The sequence below is a fragment of the Erpetoichthys calabaricus genome, chromosome 18 (assembly GCF_900747795.2).
Source record: "Erpetoichthys calabaricus chromosome 18, fErpCal1.3, whole genome shotgun sequence".
NCBI lineage: Eukaryota > Metazoa > Chordata > Cladistia > Polypteriformes > Polypteridae > Erpetoichthys > Erpetoichthys calabaricus.
This window is the reverse complement of record NC_041411.2, coordinates 60,994,305-61,017,388: the sequence shown is the minus strand read 5'-3', so window position 1 is coordinate 61,017,388 and position 23,084 is coordinate 60,994,305. Positions and strand designations below refer to the sequence as shown.

Here is a 23,084-nt window from a genome sequence, read left to right as displayed (position 1 = left end):
AGATATAGGAAACTGTTGACTTGAAGAAACACAGTTTGACTGCTATTATATCTTGTTCATATTCAGGAGCAACATAAAACAAAGAAAAAGAAAAATACCAAAAAGAAGCTATCTTTAGACGAGACAAATAAACTCTCTCAGGAAAGCAGCTCACCAGAACAGAAGTCTGATTCACACCCGAGCAGCCTGGATCATGAATACACAGCAGGCACAGTCAAGACACCAGGAGGCCCACAGCCCATGGCTCCAGGGGTATTCCTTACTCAGAGGCGGCCATCAACATCATCTCAAAACAATGCATCCGCCAAAGGTGAGAGAATGGTGGGTGACTACCATATAGCACCTTAATGTGAGTAGTATGCTACCATTTAGTATGTTTTAGGGGTGCATCCTCATCCAACACCTAATACTTCATTATCTAGTAAAACTGTATTAAACACAAAATAAGCTGAAGCACAATTTTTAGAAAGAGTATTCTGTGTTCCTCCTGCGGTGGGTTGGCACCCTGCCCGGGATTGGTTCCTGCCTTGTGCCCTGTGTTGGCTGGGATTGGCTCCAGCAGACTCCCGTGACCCTGTGTTCGGATTCAGCCGGTTGGAAAATGGATGGATGGATTCTGTGTTCCCTGCTTTATTGATGTGTTAGTGTTGCCACTTTAATATGCTAACATATTGCAATACAAGGAAAGAGCTGGTACTTTATGTATTTGATGGCCTCTTGTTGCTTACCCAACTCCCAGGCCTGTCTTGCAAGAATTGTTCAGCTATGTCAGTTTTTGATGACACCCTCCTCTAGTTCAACCTCTCAGTGGTGAACTGGTTGGCCAGTTCCAATTTTAGAACAGTAAACTGCCAGGTAGTTGTGCCAGCCTCAGCATTATCAGAAATTGCTGTTTCATAGTCAGTTTGCCTTTGTCAACCGTTTCAGCCCCTGCTTTGACCTTCTTTTGTAGCTAAGCGGCTGAAGAAAGGTATGGCGACCGCCAAACAGAGGCTTGGGAAGATCTTAAAGATTCACCGGAATGGGAAGCTTCTCCTGTAACACAGAGACTCTAAAGCTGGGACTCGTTCACATCTCAGGTTTAATAACCTGGTCCTGACCCTAAACTTGTTGTCAAATGGATTGAAAATGGACTTCAGCAGCAAACTGTACCATCTGGGGAGTGAAACAGGTTATGTTTTCCAATTTCTAAGAAGAATATAGCTCATAAAAGAGGCATTTGCCTTTACTTATACAGTACTTTATAACTTTCAGATATTAAAGTGTACAGAATATCCGCTATAAATATTTTTTAAAAATCTGCGCGTCTCCGTTTACTACAGTTGTTAGTCTAGCGAGGGCTGCTCAGCCACACTGCACATCATTCCAACCCCTAGAAAGTATCCCTCTTAACTGCAAGCACAGACATCATGGACTCTTACTCAGGGTCCGGCGCCGCTCATTTGCACAAATTTAAGGACAGAAAAAGAATGCATTAAGTGAGGAAAGCAAGCATTACAGAAAGACACCTTTTAGAAGAGATTGGAAACAGCACTTATCAATAAAGGAATAACCACAAACAAATCATCCTTTTATTCATAGGGAGACATGAAATGCATCTTATCCCAAAAGGCCCCGGGCTCAAAAAAGCAGCAACCTGCAATTTATGTGATACTTGTGCATTGCAGTGCACCCACACATCCTTCTGTTTGCTTCACTTAGTGAGAGCAACAGTGGACCCACCGAGGGATGGTTATGTTCATTCTATCAGTTGCCTAGCAGCAAAGTATCTTTATGCTCCCTGGAGGAGCAGAGCATAGCCATGCATTGTACATCTTTGACCTATAATTAACCATAGTGCCTCCTAGAGGTAGACGCACACAGGTGTTTACAAGCCATCAGTTGTCTAGCACAGTATCGCAGCAATGCTAGTGGGGGCAGCAGGCAGTCACACATGTGCCAACTGGAGGTCCAGAATCCATGCAAATCAACTAAAACACTAAAACATGAAATCCCAAATCCCAGATGGCAGCTCCAGCCATTCTCAGATGCTGATTTGGATTTGGAGCAGCAGCAGACATCTGCGTATTTTGGAGATGGACTACTAAGTTGAAAAGGAGAACATGGCCAACTTGACTGTTAATATAGTAGAGCTATTTATGTAACACCATACCTGAACTTCATAGCCAGTTCCATTTTGGATGGAGCATGCATGTGACAGCAGAAATTTCCTGGAGGTGATATGAAATAAAGGTATCTTGAAGCAAGTATTGCTGATGGGCTTTTGACTGTCTGGAAGCTAAAGCATAATGTGTATCGCTAGCATTTACAAACACCATTATGGTGCTTCACAACCACAAAAGGGTAGTGTGATGTCAGACATTGTCGTTCTGTTTTCTGCAAGACTTACAAAAAGGAACCACATGTCACAGAGTTTTGGCCACTAGCTCACTACTGTACACATTAGTATACAGTCAGAGACATATCTGTTAATAGAGTATGAGTGCTTCCATCTCACCACATTCCTGGGGAGACAAATACATCTCTTGAACAGGGCAGTACAACGTGTTCCACAATTCTAACACAAAACTGCATTCAAACTTTACATCACCATGATTGCATCAGAATAGCTGTCCATTGTAATATTATAAGGCTATAATGCCTAAAACCCTAACACACGTTTTATAAAAATGGTGCACAGAACTGTAGCAAAATTGGACACCTGGGCAGTGGTGTATTTAACCAAACCAGTCCTAGAAAGCATTGGTGTTCTGCAGTGATCACCATAAAGGCACTTAATAACTGAAAAAGTTATATTGTCAAATAAACAAACAATTGCATTCCAGTTAAAGTTAATTCCTCAAAAGAAAAAATTAATTGCACTTGGTCATCTTTGAAAGAACATAATCATTCATATTCACCATTTACTCTTATAAAGCTGTGCCAAAACAAATCAAAATGAAAGCAGGTCCACAACAACTAACAGACAGAGCAAAATATAACTGTGACAGCACGCAATACAAAGCTGTCAAGAACAGAACTCTGTTGTGTCATTTTAAAAGGGAAGAAGTTCATCTTGGTTAACACACTAGCTTATTATAACACATGCAAGGCCACCAGTGATACCCCCAAATGATCTCTAAACACATTGCTTAAAAAAATCTCCAATCCTATCCCTTTAAGGCCATGTCATAGCCTTCATTTACATAATCTTCATTAGTCGGAGGCAGTCGGCAGCATGCTTCTTTGAAGATGTGACATACCCAGTGATTTAATCCAATTAGTCTGCAACTTGCTCAAATAAAATCAAACCAGTCTGATTTTACCTTTAGTCGTAGATGTGGACTCCAATGACTATTCATCTGGAAGTACAGTGCATATAATGCAGCGACGAGGAATAAGCAACATGTGTGTTCTTACAAACAGAAGAGAAGTTTGTCTGTCTGATGTCTCATGTTTTACTTGCCACAACAGAATAGAAAAAAAAAAAAAAAAAAAGACAAAAGAGATATTGCCTCATCTTTCCATCGCTGTTAACTCTTCATACAGCACAGGCTTCATCGAGCAGCATGGTATTGGCTGGCACAAAAAGGTGTGCACACTGCAGCAGTGGAAGATCAGTGCTCAGTCTGTAAATTAGACTTTCCCAGAGATCTTCAGTCATTTAAACTGACATGGTCTGGAAATGCGATCAGCAACTGCTGTCGGCAAATCTGACATACCCCACAACTAGAAGTCATGTAATATCAGCTTTAGATTCTCATTAAATAACTTACAAAATACATGGCACTTCATTTCAGTGACTGCAGTAGTCCAGGTAAATTTAATGTTGCATGTTTTTTTAAAATTATTCTACTAATTCAAAATTATCTAAAACATGAGAAGGTATTAATGAACTGACTCCTTCTTATGTGGCCCTGCGTAAGTATTGAACCTGCCTGGTTATGCTGTAGCGATCTACTTATTGCCTCACTGTAAAATATTAAAATTTGCGGCTTTCTTCTGCCTCTTTCCAGTGACTTTTGAAAATATTGCTTTAAAAAAAAATATATCTACCGGTATATATTTCACATTGACACTTAAAACATTTTTGGAAGCATTATGCTGACATTTGATTAATTTAATAATTCAAGTTCAAAACCTGATTTCCAATACAGAAGCACCAAGAGTCCGTTTCAGGGCACAATTACTCACAAACCCATGCTCACCCATGCTGGCTCAGACTGAGCCATTTTAGAGTCATCAGGCAACCTAAGGGATATGGCCAGAAACAGTGATGTCCCAGGAGGAAGCCCAAACTCCACACAGACAATGTCCAGGCCACGATTTGAGCTGATGAATTAGACAGAACCTGTGAGAAAGTAGCACCAAGCACTGTGTCACAGTGTTACAGTTAATACAGTAGCAGGGTAAATTGTGGATTTGTATTACATTTTAATTCACATTGAATGACAAATTCAAATTATTACAAATTGAAAAAAGATAATATAAAAATAAACTCAAGCTTTTGACAGGGACCCTTGTTGGTGTCACAATGATGAACTTTCCCCTTAATAGATGAGTAAAAAAAAACAAATTTCTAGTATTCTGTGTCTTAATTTAGCACGTGGTCACTATGCATGTAAACGATGAGCCACCAGGGAATGAAGGCAACATGTTAGCAACAAAAAAAAAAAAGTGCTCCGACAGAGAAAAGTGGTGGAGGTGAGAGTCATCCATTGCATGACTCGGTAGTAGAAATGGTCAACTGAAGTTCAAACTTAGCTCTTCTGATTTGAGACTTGACTTCTCTGAAATGCATGCACACACTAGGCTGAACTGTACAGATGTGATCCAGCAGTGATCCCATTAAGTCTACAATGACAAGGGAGCTCTGGTTTGGAGCAGACGGAACGCCCCATATACTAGGGCATGAACTGTGCAGACAACTAACCATGACAGTATTATGAATGGATGGGATAAGAACTGATGAAGGTGCTATAATGCCTGCCATCAAGGCAGATGGGTGACAACACTAGACAGGTGTCCACGAAGGTCCCTGCTGACCCCCCCCCCCCCCACCCCCAATTTTCCCAAGTTTGACAGGGATACTTTCTAACCCTGCGCTGTTTCTCAGGCAACACCAAATATATTTAACTGCATTATGGTATGTAGAATGTAGCTTGTAAATAGCTTTTTCAATGATGCCTTTTTGTAACTAAGTGAGTTTTCTTTCTTAATGACAGTTCATGATAAGTTTTTACAACGTTTTTTGCTAATTATGACCGATGATATTAAAAAAAAAAAAACACGTCTTTTTATTTTGTAGCTGATACCCAGTAGGGGTTCATTTTATTAGAGCAGAGTGGTGTTGCCTGAAAAACCACCGCGCGACTCTGTATGGCCTTACACACCTGGACACATGATGCTCCCTGACCCCTGCCTACACATACATACTCACTCGTTCACACTTGTACACACACGTTCAACACAACCAGAATCACACTTAATGTAAACAGGGGAGGGTGGGGGTTTAAGCTTCCATGAGCAGACCAGCTTCTTGTTTTCATGTTTTTAACCTGAAAGTTATTTTACTAGCACCTTGTGAAGTGTTCTCAGTGTCTGTGATGATGTAATTTATTAATGTTTGTAGCTTTTTATATTTATACATTTCTTAAAAGCTTTGTTAAAAAAAAAATATATATATATATATATACAGCTTGTGAAAACCTCTAGGACTTCTCTGGTATGCGGACACAAGCCTTACACCCTGCTAACAGATTTGCAGACAAACTGCATTTGGAAGAGCCCTTCTGTTGTTGATTTTTTAATTATTTTTATTTTTTTAATGCCACGGTGAAATGTTATACATAGCCCCAGAAACACTGACCTCCATTATTTTTCTTAATACGCAGCTATGTGGTATTATCCTGCCATCATGCCTTTTTTTTTGGTAATCTGTAAATTTCTAACCAGGTTTACTGTGGTGATCTATTGAAGTGTTTTAGCTACCAATGGAAAATCTTGTATCAATTCCTCCGAACTCAAATACACTCAGATCAAACTCTAATAAGAGGATCATTTCATTTTTTTATAAAAAAAAAATATATATATATGCGCCTTGGTTTCATGTGTTTAATTTGATTCTGTCTTCAATTCCTTGAGGATTTTCATCCCGTAAACAGGCCTGCAATGGTTGAAAACTGGAGGCTACTTGCAGTAACAAGAGCCAGCCAGCGCTACTGAACCTGTCTGGGAATATCAGCAAGCACTTAGGATGGAAGCACAATCTGCTTATCTAGGCTTTCTGGAATCTGTGGTTCCTGGGTAGTGACCTACATTTTTATTTTGCAATGAATAATAAAATATATCTTGTTGATGATGCTATTCACAGCTATAGCAAGAAAAGGAGCTGCCGACAGAAACCACAACAGCTGTAAACAAATACAAGGATACTACATAAACCTGCTGTGTCTGAAAGCCAAGGGAGAATACTCTGTGACATTTTTAATCTGTTTCTCAGTTTCAGCAGTTTGATCAAATCAGCAAGGCAGAGTGCAGACATTTAGCAGACTCTGAGCATTTGAAAAAACTGAGGGAAGGCCAAAGAAGCCTGATGCAAGCCTCATACCATGGAAGGTCACTTCAGCAGAAGAAGCAGAAACATTAAGGTGGGCATTAACCACCACTTCATCAGAAGCATGAACTATTTCTGGAAAATTAATCTGTTCATCCATTCTCTGCACTGGCTTCATAACAGTGTCAAGATGAGGCAGAACCTACAGCATTACTGAACACACAGTAGGAACATATCACTCACATGGTACACACGCACACATACACACACCAACCCATGCCGTTTGATAACAAGCTGATTTGTAGCTGTTAATTTACCTGGAAAGCACATCTTTAGAATATGGCAGGGAACTACACACACATAGTGACCACACCGGGAACCTAATCCAGGCCCTGGTTAGGTGCAGTATTTTTGGAACATTTGAAATTAAGAAAAGGATCACTTAAGTATTTTACAAAAGCTAAGGTACCAGACCATAGGTACCAGACCCAGCAGAGAGGCTTGGCAAGCTACACCCTTCCATTTGTGAACTTAATCAGGGTATGGCTAACACCAACATTGATGCTCTTGATGTCAGCATTTCCCTTTTGATGCTGACCCCTAATATCTCTCATTCTGATAAATTCAATTAAAATTTTCATTTGTTGATGCCACAGAGATGTATTAATTTATCATCTGCCTCTACCACTAAGCCATTCTGATAAGGATCTGCCTAACTACTTCCAGCATATTCTGAAAGGGCTTTTGAAACATGCACATATTCACCCAAGGCTTAAAGCAACACCTCTCAGTTCAAGTGTCCGATGTGTCATTACAGTTGAATTTGTAAGTTTTGAAACACCCACTGATCAAACTGGGCTGCAAGAAGACCAATCCCACAGAGAACAAAAGCAGGAGTCATCACATTACTGCTGACTTGAGAGCGTGGATTAGCTCCTGGCTGTTGGAGTATGTGATTTGACCATTTCATTGGCCAATAGTGCATGTGGCAAGTGTTTCCATTTAGCTGGCAGATGGTCTGGATAATCTAATCTGTAAGTATTCAAATAGCTCCTCATCCTGGCACTAGGAGAGTGTGAGAAGGTTTTACTAGTGCTACTCCATTTTATGCAAATTACAAAAGGGGAGGATCTGGGTTAATTTTATGATTAGTTGTTCACTTTAACCATTCTTACAATGTTTGAGTATGCCAGTTGTGCGAAAAGACTACAGAAAGACATGTAAAAAGAAAAAATGCCCCCTGTTTAGCTGGTAGTAGAGCCCAAGGCGTCTGTTTGGATTTCACTTAAATATTGTTTGAGATTCATGGGAAGACCTTCACTTATTATCTGTATGTGGTGCATTATTTCTAGATGTTCTGATTTGATTGTGAGTCTCATTTTGTTGGCGTTTTAACACCTAGGTCACAGTCTTAAAAGAGACATTAATTGCTCACAAACACACAAAACTGAGATAAGATGAATAACCTGGTTAAGGCAGAAAGGTGGTTTCTTAAAACCTTCATTTATATGTGTGAGTCCCTTTACAGAGTTCTCCTTTGGCAAAACACTCCAACGCTATTAAACTACACAAAAAGAGTTCAGCGTCAACATAGGCTTCCATAAATCCAAAAACAATCATGGAGCCTATGCTTCCTGAGCTGTGTGGAGAATGTTACATTTAAAATTAACTTAGTTGTATTACTCACAAATAACACAACTAATATGTTATATAGTTACTTACACACTACAAACAGGATGCTACTTTTGTGTTACTTTTTCTTCTTTTGTATGAAAATCTGCACATTTTGCTGCCCAACATTTCTTATTTAATCCTAAACCCATATATGAAACTTCATGAAACGTGACCAATCAAACATAATAATTTCTTGTGTTTTATAAATATGTTTAGTCCTTCATGTGCAGTGAAGTACATAACATCTCCTTTTTACATCTCTGACCTGAGCCCCCGCACATTCGTGGTATGAGCTCTGACCGCTGCATCACCTTAGCACAATGTTTTAACGTATAGTCATATGAAAAAGTTTGGGAACCCCTCTCAGCCTGCATAATAATTTACTTTCAACAAAAAAGATAACAGTGGTATGCCTTTCATTTCCTAGGAACATCTGAGTACTGGGGTGTTTTCCGAACAAAGATGTTTAGTGAAGCAGTATTTAGTTGTATGAAATTAAAACAAATGTGAAAATCTGGCTGGGCAACAATTTGGGTCCCCTTGTCATTTTGCTGATTTGAATACCTGTCACTGCTCAGTTCTGATTACTTTGCAACACCAAATTGGTTGGATTAGCTCGTTAAGCCTTGAACTTCATGGACAGGTGTGTCCAATCATGAGATATAAAGGTATTTAAGGAGGTCAATTGCAAGTTGTGCTTCCCTTTGACTCTCCTCTGAAGGGTGACAGCATGGGATCCTGAAAGCAACTCTCAAAAGATCTGAAAACAAAGATTGTTCAGTCTCCTGGTTTAGGGGAAGGCTACAAAAAGCCATCTCAGAGGTTTAAACTGTCAGTTTCAACTGTAAGGAATGTAATCAGGAAATGGAAGGCCACAGGCACAGTTGCTGTTAAACCCAGCAGGTCTGGCAGGCCAAGACAAATACAGGAACGGCATATGCGCAGGATTGTGAGAATGGTTACAGACAACCCACAGATCACCTCCAAAGACCTGCAAGAACATCTTGCTGCAGATGGTGTATCTGTACATCGTCCTACAATTCAGCGCAATTTGCACAAAGAACATCTGTATGGCAGGGTGAAGAGAAAGAAGCCCTTTCTGCACTCACACCACAAACAGAGTCACTTGTTGTATGCAAATGCTCATTCATTCATTCATTCATTTTGGAACAAAGTGCTTTGGACTGATGAGACAAAAATTGAGTTATTTGGTCATAACAAAAGGCGCTTTGCATGGCGGAAGAAGAACACCACATTCCAAGAAAAACACCTGCTACTTACTGTTAAATTTGGTGGAGGTTCCATCATGCTGTGTGGCTAGTTCAGGGACTGGGGCCCTTGTTAAAGTCGAGTGTCGGATGAATTCAACCTAATATCAACAAATTCTTCAAGATAATGTTCAAGCATCAGTCACAAAGTTGAAGTTACACAGGGGTTGGATATTCCAACAAGACGATGACCCAAACACAGTTCAAAATCTACAAAGGCATTCATGCAGAGGGAGAAATACAATGTTCTGGAATGGCCATCACAGTCCCCTGACTTGAATATCATCGAAAATCTATGGGATTATTTGAAGCAGGCTGTCCATGCTCGGCAGCCATCAAATTTAACTGAACTGGAGAGATTTTGTATGGAAGAATGGTCAAAAATACCTCCATCCAGAATCCAAACACTCATCAAAGGCTATAGGAGGCGTCTAGAGGCTGTTATATTTGCAAAAGGAGGCTCAACTAAGTATTGATGTCATATCTCTGTTGGGGTGCCCAAATTTATGCACCTGTCTAATTTTGTTATGATGCATATTGCATATTTTCTGTTAATCCAATAAACTTAATGTCACTGCTGAAATACTACTGTTTCCATAAGGCATGTCATATATTAAAAGGAAGTTGCTACTGTGAAAGCTCAGCCAATGATAAACAAAAATCCAAAGAATTAAGAGGGGTTCCCAAACTTTTTCATATGACTGTATCTACAGGAAATTGCTGAATAAAAACTAAACTGACACTTTATTAATATTTTTCTGTTACCAGGCTGCAGGCAGTGCACTTCTTTTCTGCACAGCTGTGCGACTGAGCACTGCAAAGGACCAGCATACCGGTACGTGTGCTTCTTGTCTTACACCCCCTGCTGATTGGATAATAACAACGCAAGTATTTTTACTTCAGTAAAATAAGTATTGCATTAGGTTACTCATTACTTTACAATATACTGTATGTGTTACTTTCAACGGTTACCCCCAGAACTGCTCCCAAGAATGTGTCGCTGAGCTTCGCACTATACATTCAGATCATCAACATTAATTTAGCGATTTCTGAGTTAATGAGACAAATTATTTAAACCAGGAGAAGAAATAATGTAATCATTCAAGAATTTGCCACAGGAAATTTATCTTTATGGAAGCCTCCGCTGTTTTCTAATTGTGGCTTCCAGATCCATGTGCAAAGAAGATACTGTAGTTAGCCGACATGCACAGTGCAGGGTACAAAATATTTAGGTGTAACCCGATTAAGAGTTTACATGGCCAGACAACCGGGTTACTCGTAGTAAATCTCAAGGTGTTAACTGGGTTTCTCAGAGACCAATATCCTGGTTTCTCTTCCTGAAATTAGGGTATGCATGGCATTTTGAAACTGAGTTTCTATGAATGACCAGGTAATTAAAACACATATAAATACCCTTAATGTCTCAATTAAATTTGCTAAGTGTAAGTGAGGTTGGCTAATTATTCTTAACTCTTTTTTATCCAATTCCCTGTAGTCAAAACATGATCTTAAACCTTCATACTTCTTTCTGACAAAGGAAAAACAAAACACAAAAACAGCGCTTATAGGTCTGCAATTAGTAACTATAAAACCATTTTCTAGGTTACCCTTGATGTGCATCTCCATAGCTTTGGCTTCTGCCATGATAAACTATAATGGAAGTAATGGAGTAACACATGGGGGTCTTTCGTGTTGAGTTTTTGTCCTTTTTTTATTGAAAACACCAGTGAAGTTCTCAAACTGAACAGGCAAAGCAGTGTCTGTAATAACACAGGGAATGGATGGAGGTGTTATTTTATCCAGATAATTATTAAGAAGGTTTGAGCCCTAAAAAACAGTTCTTAGTAGTAAACCATTGGAAAGTGGGATTGTGATGACTGAGCCAAGGACAACCACGAGTGGCTCATGGTGTGGTACATGCAGGTTCTAAACAATTAGATGTACTTGTTAATGTAACAGGTGGGTTTAAGTAATAGAGGTGGTAGGGAAAAATCTAACAGGCTCATGTCAATTGGTCTCTCATCTAAAGAATGAATCTTCAGTTTAGAATTAATACGAATTTCTTATATTTTTAGTTGTCTAAGTCATTTAGATCTGATAAAATTTTCTGCATCCCCACTATCAGCTAAAGTCATTACTCCTAATGATTTGTTTAATGTCACAGATAGAAGAAGACTATTTTTACAATTAGGTTGACTACAAGTGTCCATGCTAGCAATCCTTGAAGATGGAGAGTGTGTTTTCCTCTAGGGGGCGCTAGCTCCCTGGTTGGAATAAGTTCTTTTTAATTGCGGCGTCTTAAGTAACCCAAAACTATATAGATATAATATTAAAAGGCGATACCCCTCCTATAGTTATACGGCGGTAAGAAATCACATAAGAGAAAATAACAGCTTTCTTTAATGATGATTTACGCAGCATTACAGACGGGAAACCATGACAAGAACATATGTAGAGTCTGCCATTTTCGTCGCTGTGCTGGAAGGATTTTCAGGATCGGATGACATTATCTCCCATCCGTCCGTCGGCCTCAAATGTGTGCCGGGCAATGTTCCAAGGCTTTATACTCTTCCTCCATGTGCAGGCCCTTACTTAGGTAAAATCATACCATTCCAAACAAGGCAAAGAGAGGATACAATTTCATGCTGACTTTAATACACAGAAATAGTGCACATTGCCCATTTGTCTTTGTCTATCTTGTCCTATGCTTGGCCAGCAGTTCTAAATGCTGAGCCCCTTTGTACTAAGTCTGGCTGAGCTGTGCATGTAGAAAGAAAAGAAAAACAGATTTAAAATATTTGAACAGAGCACAGTGACATTAAACTTATATTCTGATTACAGAGCGTTCTTGTTTTTCCTGTAATTATGGCCACTAAATGCTCATAAAGATCCTATATGTTGCATTTTCTTTCCTCTTCCTTCCACCACTTTTCCCTAATTCCACTTGAGCATAAATATCTTTACTCTCGACTACAGTTTTCTGAGGGGTGTTTTGTAAGTGGCATGCTCCTCACATTTAAGGTCACGTCACATTAGGCGACTTTTCCAGCGATTTTCCGTTGTACCCGTCATTCATATAATCTTAGTGAGTCGGAAACAGTTGATGGTGCAGTCCAGAGAAGCATAACGTGATATACCTAGCGGCTGAGACCAACTAGTCCACCACTCACTCCTATAAAATCAAACTGGTCTGATAATGTTTTTAATCGTGAGGTGGTTCAGTGTGCTTGAGAGCTGATAGCCAACAAATGCTCAGCGATGAGGAATAAGGAATGCGGGTGTTTTTGACCTCACTAACGGAAGAGAAGCTTGTCTACCTGAGGTCTTTTGTTTTACGTACCATGACATGTAAAGAAAAAGAAGGGCAGAAATTGCAGCTGAACTCACTGTACCTGTAACACTTCATACGGTGCCGGTTATGTCAGGCAGCACGTTATTGGCTGGCATTTAAAGGGGTGCGCTTGACTGTGCTGGAAGGTTGGCACGCTTCACTAAATGTGACATGTCCAGTGATTGTCAGTCATTTAAATTGACATGATTCAGCGATGAGGTAAGCATCTGTGTTCAGCAGGTTTGACACACGCCATGACTAGAAGTAACATAATGTGACATCAGCTTTACTTTCAGCTAGCACTGTACACAATTTCAGTATCAAACTAATAACTTCTTCAAGTGAATCCCTAAGGTCACAACTAGTCATCTTGACATTCATGTCTTCAGAAATCCTATTGCGAAAAACAGCTGATAGGGCAGACTTATCCCAAGTTGCATCCACTAGAAGTTATATTTGCCGACTGACTTGTGTCCCTGGTGATAGATCAGTAATCGACGTGTCCATCGCCTTGTGCTCTGGTTGGTAAGGATATCTCTAAATTCTCAGAAAATGTTTTCTAAACTGCCATGGCACAGATGGTTCAAGTTATAAATTGTTAACTGAAGGGCTGTTGGTCAAAAACTGGTCTGCACTTGTTTAGGAACCAATTTGGGTCACCACTAAAATATTCTGGGTGGAGAATAAGAGGCTCACACACTGATGGGCCCAGCTGAACTGCAGGGACGGCTAGGTCTGTGTAGTGGTAAAATTATTAGAACCTACGAAATTATTAAGCTGCTTCTACTGTGATTTCATATTATTTGGCAGTGGCATACTTTTAGTGAGTACTCTCTTCATCTCTGGGTTACTTACTTCTAACTGGTCCTATGGTGGTCAGGTGAGAGACAGGCAGGTTGAAAGAGCAAACAAGTCAAAATAAACCAGCATGTGAAGGTTGTTTCTTTTAGTGGCAGCTGTGTGAATAGTCAAAAGATAAAAGTATGGTTTGAACCTGCCAGAGAGATGTTTTAAGAAGCAGCAACGCCCTGTAACTTGGTAGTTGGTGTGGCAAAGTGGTTAAGGATATGGACCCCAGACCCTGAGGTTGTGGGTTTAAATCGTGCTACTGTGTGACCATGAGCAAGTCACTTCACCTGCTTATGCTTCAATTGGAAAAACAAAAGAAATGCAATCAGTTGTCTCGCAAATGACGTAAGTCACTGTGGGTAAAGGCCTCAGCCAAAAGATGATAAAAGAAGAACCAAAATAAATGAAGTGTAAGAGTTTCTAACCATTTCTCAGAATCTGTTTTCTCTAAATATAATTCATTTGTGAGTGGTTGTCTGAGGTATTCTTGTACAATTTTAGGATATTAATAGAGTTGCCTCCCCATGCCCCCTTTGGTACTGTGACAGCTTCTACTCTTCTCTTTCCGTTAGTTCTTGGAATGTTGTTGAAAGGATGCCATTTTAGTGGACCACAGGAGCATTAGTGAGGTCACTAAACTCATGCCAAGTGTTTGAGAGGTTCTTCCACTCCGCTGTCATTCTGTGTTGACCTCACCTTTTGCAAACAGGCAGCAGGAAAGGGCGACCCCCAAACTGCAGCCAGAAAGTTGGAGTGGTCTATAAGGTCAATGTGTGATTTAGCGTTGCATTTTGACATCACTAGAACAAGGGAGCCTATCCTGAACCTATGATAAAGCCACACTGAAACTCTCCAAGCTCATCAGAATGTCCAATCATACTGCCCAAGGTTTTCTGTGACAATGACATGGCTGTGTGCACAACGTAACATCTGAGTTAGCAAGATAGCAGAGCACTAAAGTGATGGAGTAGCCAGAACAGCTATGAGGGAATCTTTAGCAAAGTTTGTTTAAAATGATTTGAAATAAAGAAATTGGCTTATAAGGAAAACTTTTGTATGTAGCAAATTTGACTCCTGGAACATCTAATTGTCGTATTATGAGACTCAGATTAAGGCACTCTCTGAGTCATGTTTTGGTGAGGGAGACATTTTAACATTTTATTCGCAGCTTCTCTCGGTGGTTGATGGGTACCCGCAAGGTGACATTCCTCTGGTCATGGGTGACTTCAGTGCAGCCACTGGCACTGACAGGGCTGGCTATGAGGATTGTCTTGGTCCCCATGGGTCTGGTGACCGTGGTGAAAGTGGCTCCATGTTCCTTGAGTTTGCAAAAGGTCAGGGGCTGCGAATCACTGTATCCTGGTTCCAGCACCCTGAACCGCGTTGTTGGACGTGGTACAGTAATCCCTCACTACTTCGCGGTTCGCTTTTCGCGGATTCACGACTTCGCGGATTTTATATGTAAGCATATCTAAATATATAACGCGGATTTTTTGCTGTTTCGCGGGTTTCTGCAGACAATGGGTCTTTTTACTTCTGGTACATGCTTCCTCAGTTGGTTTGCCCAGTTGATTTCATACAAGAGATGCTATTGGTGGATGGCTGAGAAGCTACCCAATCAGAGCACGCAGTTAAGTTCCTGTGTGCTGCTGATTGGCTCAGCAACGGAGTGCTGCATTAACCAGGAAGTCTCATCTCACTCATTCAGCATTAACGTGCTCCTGCTTCAGGGGCCGTGTCCAAGCACCAACAGAAGATGCAAATGATTGCGGAAAAGGTAAAAGTTTTGGACATGTTGAAGGAAGGGAACAGCTACACCGCTGCAGGACACCATTACAGCATCAATGAGTCCACGATTCTTTTTATTTAAAAAGGAGGAAAAGCATATAAGATCTATGGCCGCAGTGTCCTTTAACCAGGGCGCTAAACGAGTTGCAAGTGGACATGATAAGGCAATAGTCTAGACGGAATCTGCTTTAGGAATCTGCTTTTAGGAAACAAGGTCGACGACGTCATGACCGCCTACAAGCTGCTCTTCAACCGGAAAAAGAAGAGGCGGCAGCAACTGCCGATCACAATGTTTTTGCAGCCTCGCAAAAAAGAGCCTTGGAACCTATCTCCCGCGATAAGTGAGGGATTACTGTACTCCAATACTGGTGGCACGGTGAAGGAGATTGATCACATCCTCATGGGCAGATACTAGAGGCTCTTCCAAGATTGCAGGGTCTACAGAAGTGCCCAGTTTGTGAATTCTGACCACAGACTTGTTGTTGCTACTCTTAGGATCCAGCTTAGGGCCAGTAGGTTACCACCTACTATGAAAATGAGGCTGGACCAGGCCAGACTCCAAGACCAGACTGTTTCTAATGAGTTTGCACACAGTTTGTGTGAGGAACTTTCAGATTTGTGTTCAACTGCTGATCCTAATGTGATGTGAGAGAGTTTCTGTGACAAGACCATGAAGGTTTCTGTGGGTAATGTTGTTGTTACCAGTGTGCTCAGAAGGAGGTATTTCATCAGATTTATCATTTGAACTGAGAAAGACGGCTGTGAGGTCTCTAAGGGCAGATAAGGAGATTTTTGATAGAGGAATCTGTGAGCAGATGACACACAATCTATGGTCTAGTAACCCACGTCCTGTTTATAGAGGAATCGGAGCATTACACACATCCGAATCTGTTCCTCGGACAGTCGCAGTCAGTGCAGCTGATGGAACGGTCCTTACGAATGACACTGTAGTTGTGACCCACTGGGCTGGCTACTTTGATCAGTTGTTCAAAGCTGATCCTTCGGCTAGGATGTTGGATATCTCTGGGTCCACGGTTCTTGAGGCTGATCCTCCAATTAGCTGTGAACCTCCCAGTCTCACTGAGATTGTACAGGTGGTGAACCAGCAGAGGGGAGGCAAGGCTGCAGGGATCTGTGGTATCCGGGGTGAACTTCTCCAGGCTGGTGGTAAGGCTGGCATCCTGGCATTGCAAGAAATCTTTGGGAAACAGAAGTCATCCCGAATGACTGTAACGGAACTTGTCATCCCTATCTGGAAAGGGAAGGGTGATCACCTGGATTGTAGCAACTACAGGGGGATAACACTACTATTGGTTCCAGGTAAGGTCCTTGCTAGGATCGTCCTCAATAGAATCCGTGATCACCTGTTCACCTACCAGCAACTGGAGCAGTCCGGTTTTACGCCTAAGAAGTCAACCATCGACCTCATTCTGGTACTGAGGGTTCTCGTGGAGCGCAAACGCGAATATTAGCAGTTTCTTTGAAGCCTTTGTCAATTTTCGTAAAGTGTTCGACTCAGTTGATCGAGCTTCCCTGTGGGACATCCTGAGGGTTCATGGGATCCCCTCGAGGTTGCTGGACATCATGGCTGGCCTGTACACTGGTACTGTGAGTGCTGTGTAGGGTGGAGGCAGAACCTCTGCATTTTTCCCAGTTGATTCTGGGGTTCATCAGGGGTGTGTTCTTGATCCTACTCTGTTCAATGCTTGCATGGACTGGGTGTTGGGCAAGGTCATGAGGTCCAGCGGCTGTGGGGCATTTGTTGGTGAAGAAAGAGTCAATGATCTTGACTTTGCTGACGATGCTGTGATCATCGCGGAGTCAATGGAGGCTCTGAACGGGGCGCTTGAGAGACTGAGCTAGGAGTCTGAGTGTCTGGGCTTGCGAGTGTCCTGGATAAAAACCAAGATCTAGGCCTTTAATGACTTCTTGGGCACAGCCATCAGCATTGTGTCTGTCTGCAGAGAGAGTGTTGACCTTGTCGAGAGGTTTACTTACCTCAGCAGTGGCATTCATGTCTCTGCTGACTCTTCTAATGAAATCAGTAGACGGACTGGGAGAGCATGTGGGGTCATGAGGTCGCTGGAAAGGGGTGTGTGGGACTCCCAATATCTGTGAAAAAGGACGAGGGTCCAGGTCTTTAGAGTCCTGGTGCTTCCTGTCTTGCTATATGGTTGTGAGACATGGACACTATCCTGTGACTTGAGACGAAGACTGGACTCCTTCGGTACGGTGTCTCTCCAGAAAATCCTTGATTTGAAGAGCTGCCTTCTACTTTTAGAGTTTATGAAGAGTATATTAAGATTGTGGCCTTCATGACAATATCAAACAATACAATACAATTTATTTTTGTATAGCCCAAAATCAGACAAGAAGTGCTGCAATGGGCTTTAACAGGCCCTGCCCCTTGACAGCCCCCCAGCCTTGACTCTCTAAGAAGACAAGGAAAAACTCACAAAAAAAACCTTTGTAGGGAAAAAATGGAAGAAACCTTGGGAAAGGCAGTTCAAAAATGAGACCCCTTTCCAGGTAAGTTGGGTGTGCAGTGGGTTTCAAAAAGAAGGGGGTCAATACAATACAATACACAGAACAGAACAAATCCTCAGTACAGTATAAAAATAAAAAATTTACAAATACGGAGCAGAATTTAACAGTAGATGATACCACATAATAAGATTTGGATTTGTTTAGAGTCCTGGAGACCTCAGCCATCAAGCTGCCTCCTCCATTTGGCCATTCCACAACTGAAACAGCGCTGGGCCAGCCAATCCGATGAAAAGACCCCTCTACCCCATGATTCCTGCGATCCTCCATCAGAGATGACTTTACCTTAGGCAGGCAAAACAACATGACAGGTGGGCCATGGCGCCACATTTGAGTATCGAGAAGCGAAACAGAATAGGTGAGGGTTAGTATATAATTATAACTGTCATGTTACTTATGTTTAAGTGCTAATGACTAACAACAGAGATGCAGTCTGTACAGTTAATCAGCAGCTCTAGTCAGGATATGCTAAACTGAAGTAGTGAGTTTTCAGCCGGGATTTAAAAGCTGAGACCGAAGGGGCCTCTCTTATAGTAGCAGGCAGACCATTCGACAGTTTAGGGGCCCTGTAACTAAAAGCTCGACCTCCCATTCCCATCCCAAGAGTTAACACACTTTTCAAAAATCTGAGGCAACTAAACTGCAGTAGGATGGGAATTCTAAGCAAAATAATTCCATGTAAGGTCCATCCATCTATCCATCCATTTTCCAACCCGCTGAATCCGAACACAGGGTCACGGGGGTCTGCCGGGGCCAATCCCAGCCAACACAGGGCACAAGGCAGGAACCAATCCTGGGCAGGGTGCCAACCCACCGCAGCCATGTAAGGTCTACATTTTTAAATGCCAAGGTGAGATATGCCAACTGGCCAATAAACACTTTATATTCATACAGGTCTGCCATGATGTCAGCCCAAAACGCAGAATCAAGCAGGTTCAGCTTGGCATCAGCTGGTAATGGCACCTCTTATCTTGTCTGTTGTGGTGTCCCTTAGGCCAGGGTTAAAGTCCTTTTGCAGATTATTTGCTGAATTGTAAGTCAAGCACTTTTTAGTTTTAGGTCCCATGGCCAACTTACACTGCTTTGACCCACACACCATAAACTCCACAGTACACTTAGATATAGAGAATATTTAATACTAGGAACCATGCGGACCACCAATGGTTCATATAAAACTGAACATTTCCATTTTGCTATGTACTTCAGAACCTTTTCATCCTGTTATTCTTAATCACTCTCACACCTCCTGTGGTTGGCTTGACGCTTAAGAGATGTCAGTGCTGGGGTGTTTTTTCACATCATCCTGGTGTGAAGCACTGTATTTTGTGATCATAACGATCACTTTGGTGTGAGGACATGAGCACAGGGCAGTTTGCACAGGCATTTCTCCATCTTTGGTGTACCTGCACTCTTTATACCATACCTGATGCTCAGCAGATGGCGCTGCTGTTCTTACTCTTCTTTCAAGGAGGAACCGCAGCAATGCGCATCATGAACAGAAGATGTCGCTGCTGATCTTTTCCTTTCTGCCATGTAAGCCTCTCGGGCAGTTTGCCATAAGAAACATGCAAACCCCAACAAATTCATGGAGGCTGATCCTAGTCAATTTTTTTTGCTTCACATCATAAGCCTTCAATTAAGACCAAAATCAAATATTTAGCTTCATTTGTTCACTAGTACTCACGTGACAGACGTACACAACCCTTAACATTTTATATATAAATATATATACAGAGGTGGGCAAAGGTAGGTTTACAGTTGTGAGTATGTGAAACACAGAGTTTATTCTTGTATTGTTATTCATTTATTAATGTATTATTTGTTTGAATTATTGATCTTATTATTATTATTATTGTTATTAGCAGGTAGTCTGCAAGAATGTGTAAATAATGAAGGCCGGTAATTTGAGCACCTATGAGAATGTACCTAAATGCACTGTGCCATTGTGCCATTGTTTTGTTATTAAAGTTAATAAAACTATTGTAATAATCTTAACCTGTATGTCTTTTTCCATACAAATAACTGTAAACTTACTTTTGCCCACCCCCATGTATATAGATAGATAGATAGATAGATAGATAGATAGATAGATAGATAGATAGATAGATAGATAGATAGATAGATAGATAGATAGATAGATAGATAGATACTTTATTAATCCCAATGGGAAATTCGCCAGTAGGCTAGAGTTGGTGCCACAGAGTCCCAAACCCAAACACACAAACACAGGTCAGGATTCAAATTAAAGGGAGTTTATTAGAAAATGCCTTTTTTCAAAAAATTCATAGGTTTTCTCTTCTTCTTTCTCTCTCTCCACTGCTACTCCTGCCAGGCGAGTGTTGTCTGTCTCTACTCCAAGTTCTGACTCGCCTGGACAACGCAGTCTGGTCTCTTTTATTGAGGAACCATGACTATTTCCAGTGCCAGGGCTTTGCTTTTTGAAGCACGTCCTGGCCATATGGATGTCCCAAATGGTAGGAAGTGTAACTCCCTGCAGCATCCCCTAGAGGAACCCATGAACCCCAGCGGGGCCAAGCTACTGGACTACAATTCCCAGCATTTCCTGTGTGTGTCCAAATGGGTACCAATACCCAGGGATGCTGCCACCTAGTGTCCAGGGGGAGACATTAAGCCAGAAATATTGCTTTCATCTGTACTTCTGTTTTAATGGTGTCCTGGCCAGGTAAAGATCCCCAACCAATTCTGGATGGAACACGACTCCCAGTATGTCGTCCCACACGATAGATAGATAGATAGATAGATAGATAGATAGATAGATAGATAGATAGATAGATAGATAGATAGATAGATAGATAGATAGATAGATAGATAGATAGATAGATAGATAGATATTAACCTTCCCCAACACACAAAAATATGTTATCTACGTAAAAATATACAGAGCTCACAATAGAAACAGATGCATAAACAGAAGTCAGAATGAAAGTTTTGACTGTCCCAAGTGCAATAATTACATGAGAAATATAGCAGAGCTGGACGATTACATAAATGAATAAACCTGGTTCTGGCAACCCTGTTCCCTTCACCAACATGCCCATTGAAATCCACTCCAATCACCACTTTCTGTCCCTTGGGTACACTGTTCATCACTTCATCCAACTCAGTCCAAAAATCTTCTTTCTCACCCATTGCACACCCAACTTGCGGGGCATATGCACTAACAACATTCATCATCACACCTCCAATTTCCAGCTTCATAATCATTACTCTACCTGACACTCTTTTCACCTCCAAAACACTCTTGACATAGGTTAATCCTCTGTACCTCCCCAGGTTCACACACATTTGTTGATTGAAAATGTCCCGCTGATGGACCAGGTGGGTTTTTATACTGCTGGCAGATGGTGCATTGATGAACATGTCCTCAGACATCCTTCTGCTCTGTGGGCCACCAAGGACGGAGTGGTGGCTCTGAGGCTAGAGATCTGCACTGGCAATCGGAAGGTTGCCGGTTCGAATCCCGTCAATGCCAATAGGGACTCTGCTCTGTTGGGCCCTTAAGCAAGGCCCTTAACCTGCAATTGCTGAGTGCTTTGAGTAGTGAGAAAAGCGCTATATAAATGCAAAAAATTATTATTAAAAAAAAAATTATTATTAAGATCTTCTTCAGGGTTTTTAAATGGCCTAGGTGACCCATGTAAGAGCCATCTTCAAAATATTGAAAGAACTCCTGGAATGACAAGTTGGCATTTGTTGGAATACAGCAGTAAAAGGTTCCCTGAAGTTCCTTAAAAACAGTGTGACCCTTTCACACTTTGATATCCTTCATCACCTCCTTGCATACAGCACCAACAGACTGTGTTGGAGAAATTTTATGTATGCTTAGAGGCAACTCCATCCATCAAAGTGTTACTAAGGAAAGTGATGACTAAATTGGTGGCTCCAGCACCTGGGGCAATGTATTCAGGACCATGTTGCTACATCCTTATGATACAGTACTTTGAAACTAAACTGATGGACTCTCAGGACCCACCTGGTGAAGATATGTTTGGGCAATTAAATGTCCAGGCCAGAGCCCAGTGGTGGACACCCTTTAAATAATGCTTGCATTCTTCCACTGCCCACACGACTGCCAAACCTTCCCTTTCACAGATCAAATAGTTAAGCTCTGGAGCCATGCAGAGATCTTAATGCATAGGCTATTATTTTTTCGTCTCCATCCTTTACCTGAATTAGGATGGCCATGAGGCCCACATTTCTGGAATAAGTATGCGCCTGAAAGGTGAGCAGTGGATTTGGCTGTGCCAGGAGAGGTGGATTAGCTTACTGGTGGTGGTGAAGGCTTCCTGGCATAGATAGATAGATAGATAGATAGATAGATAGATAGATAGATAGATAGATAGATAGATAGATAGATAGATAGATAGATAGATAGATAGATAGATAGATATCCCTGAATACACAACACAATGACTAAAAAGAAAGGAAAATTAAAGGATAGAAAAACTTCTAACTTGGCAATCACAGTGAGGCATTATGCAGGCATATTGCCATTGGCATAAAGGAGCCCCACGCTTGACACACTTCTGCTGAATAATTTGTTGACTGAAAATACCTCTTAATTAACTTCTTGATTTGGTGGACCTCTCTTGAAGTGGTGTTACCAGTCCAGTACACCACAGTGTGGAAAATCGCACTGGTCATCACAGAGTTATAGACGATCTGAAGGATGTCAATTCCCACATTAAACGAAAAAGAGTCTGCTCTGCCCTTTCTTATAGAATTCGTCTGATGGTGGCCCCCAAGTACATGTAGGAGTGCACCACCTCTGTTTCCGCTCCTTGAATAGTGACCAGACATAGAGATTCTTTGGTGCAGAGAAATTCTATAACCAGTTCCTTGGTTTTGCTAATGTTAAGATGCAGACAATTCTATTTGCACCAAGAAACAAACTTCTCCACCTGACTCCTTTACTCTGCCTCATCTCCTTTTTAATACAATACATAACTGCAGAATCATCTTTGAATTTCTGCCAGTGACATGATCTGCTGTTATATTTATAGTCTGAGGTGTACAGAGTGAAGAGAAAGGCAGACAGGACTGTTCCTTGTGGCGCTCCAGTGTTGCTCACATC

At 41.4% G+C, this 23,084-nt stretch overlaps 1 protein-coding gene across 2 annotated transcripts in view; it reads left to right on the top strand.

The window, feature by feature from the left end:
• phf2 (PHD finger protein 2) overlaps positions 1–6,073 on the top strand; it is a 79,862-nt gene extending 73,789 nt beyond the window's left edge. For both annotated transcript variants that reach the window (XM_028825263.2, XM_028825262.2), the window contains exons 21-22: positions 67–310; positions 953–6,073. In XM_028825263.2, the coding sequence (XP_028681096.1) occupies positions 67–310; positions 953–1,041 (333 nt within the window). In that variant the 3' untranslated portion in view covers positions 1,042–6,073. The remainder of the gene's footprint in view (positions 1–66; positions 311–952) is intronic.
• Positions 6,074–23,084: the final 17,011 nt, after the last annotated feature.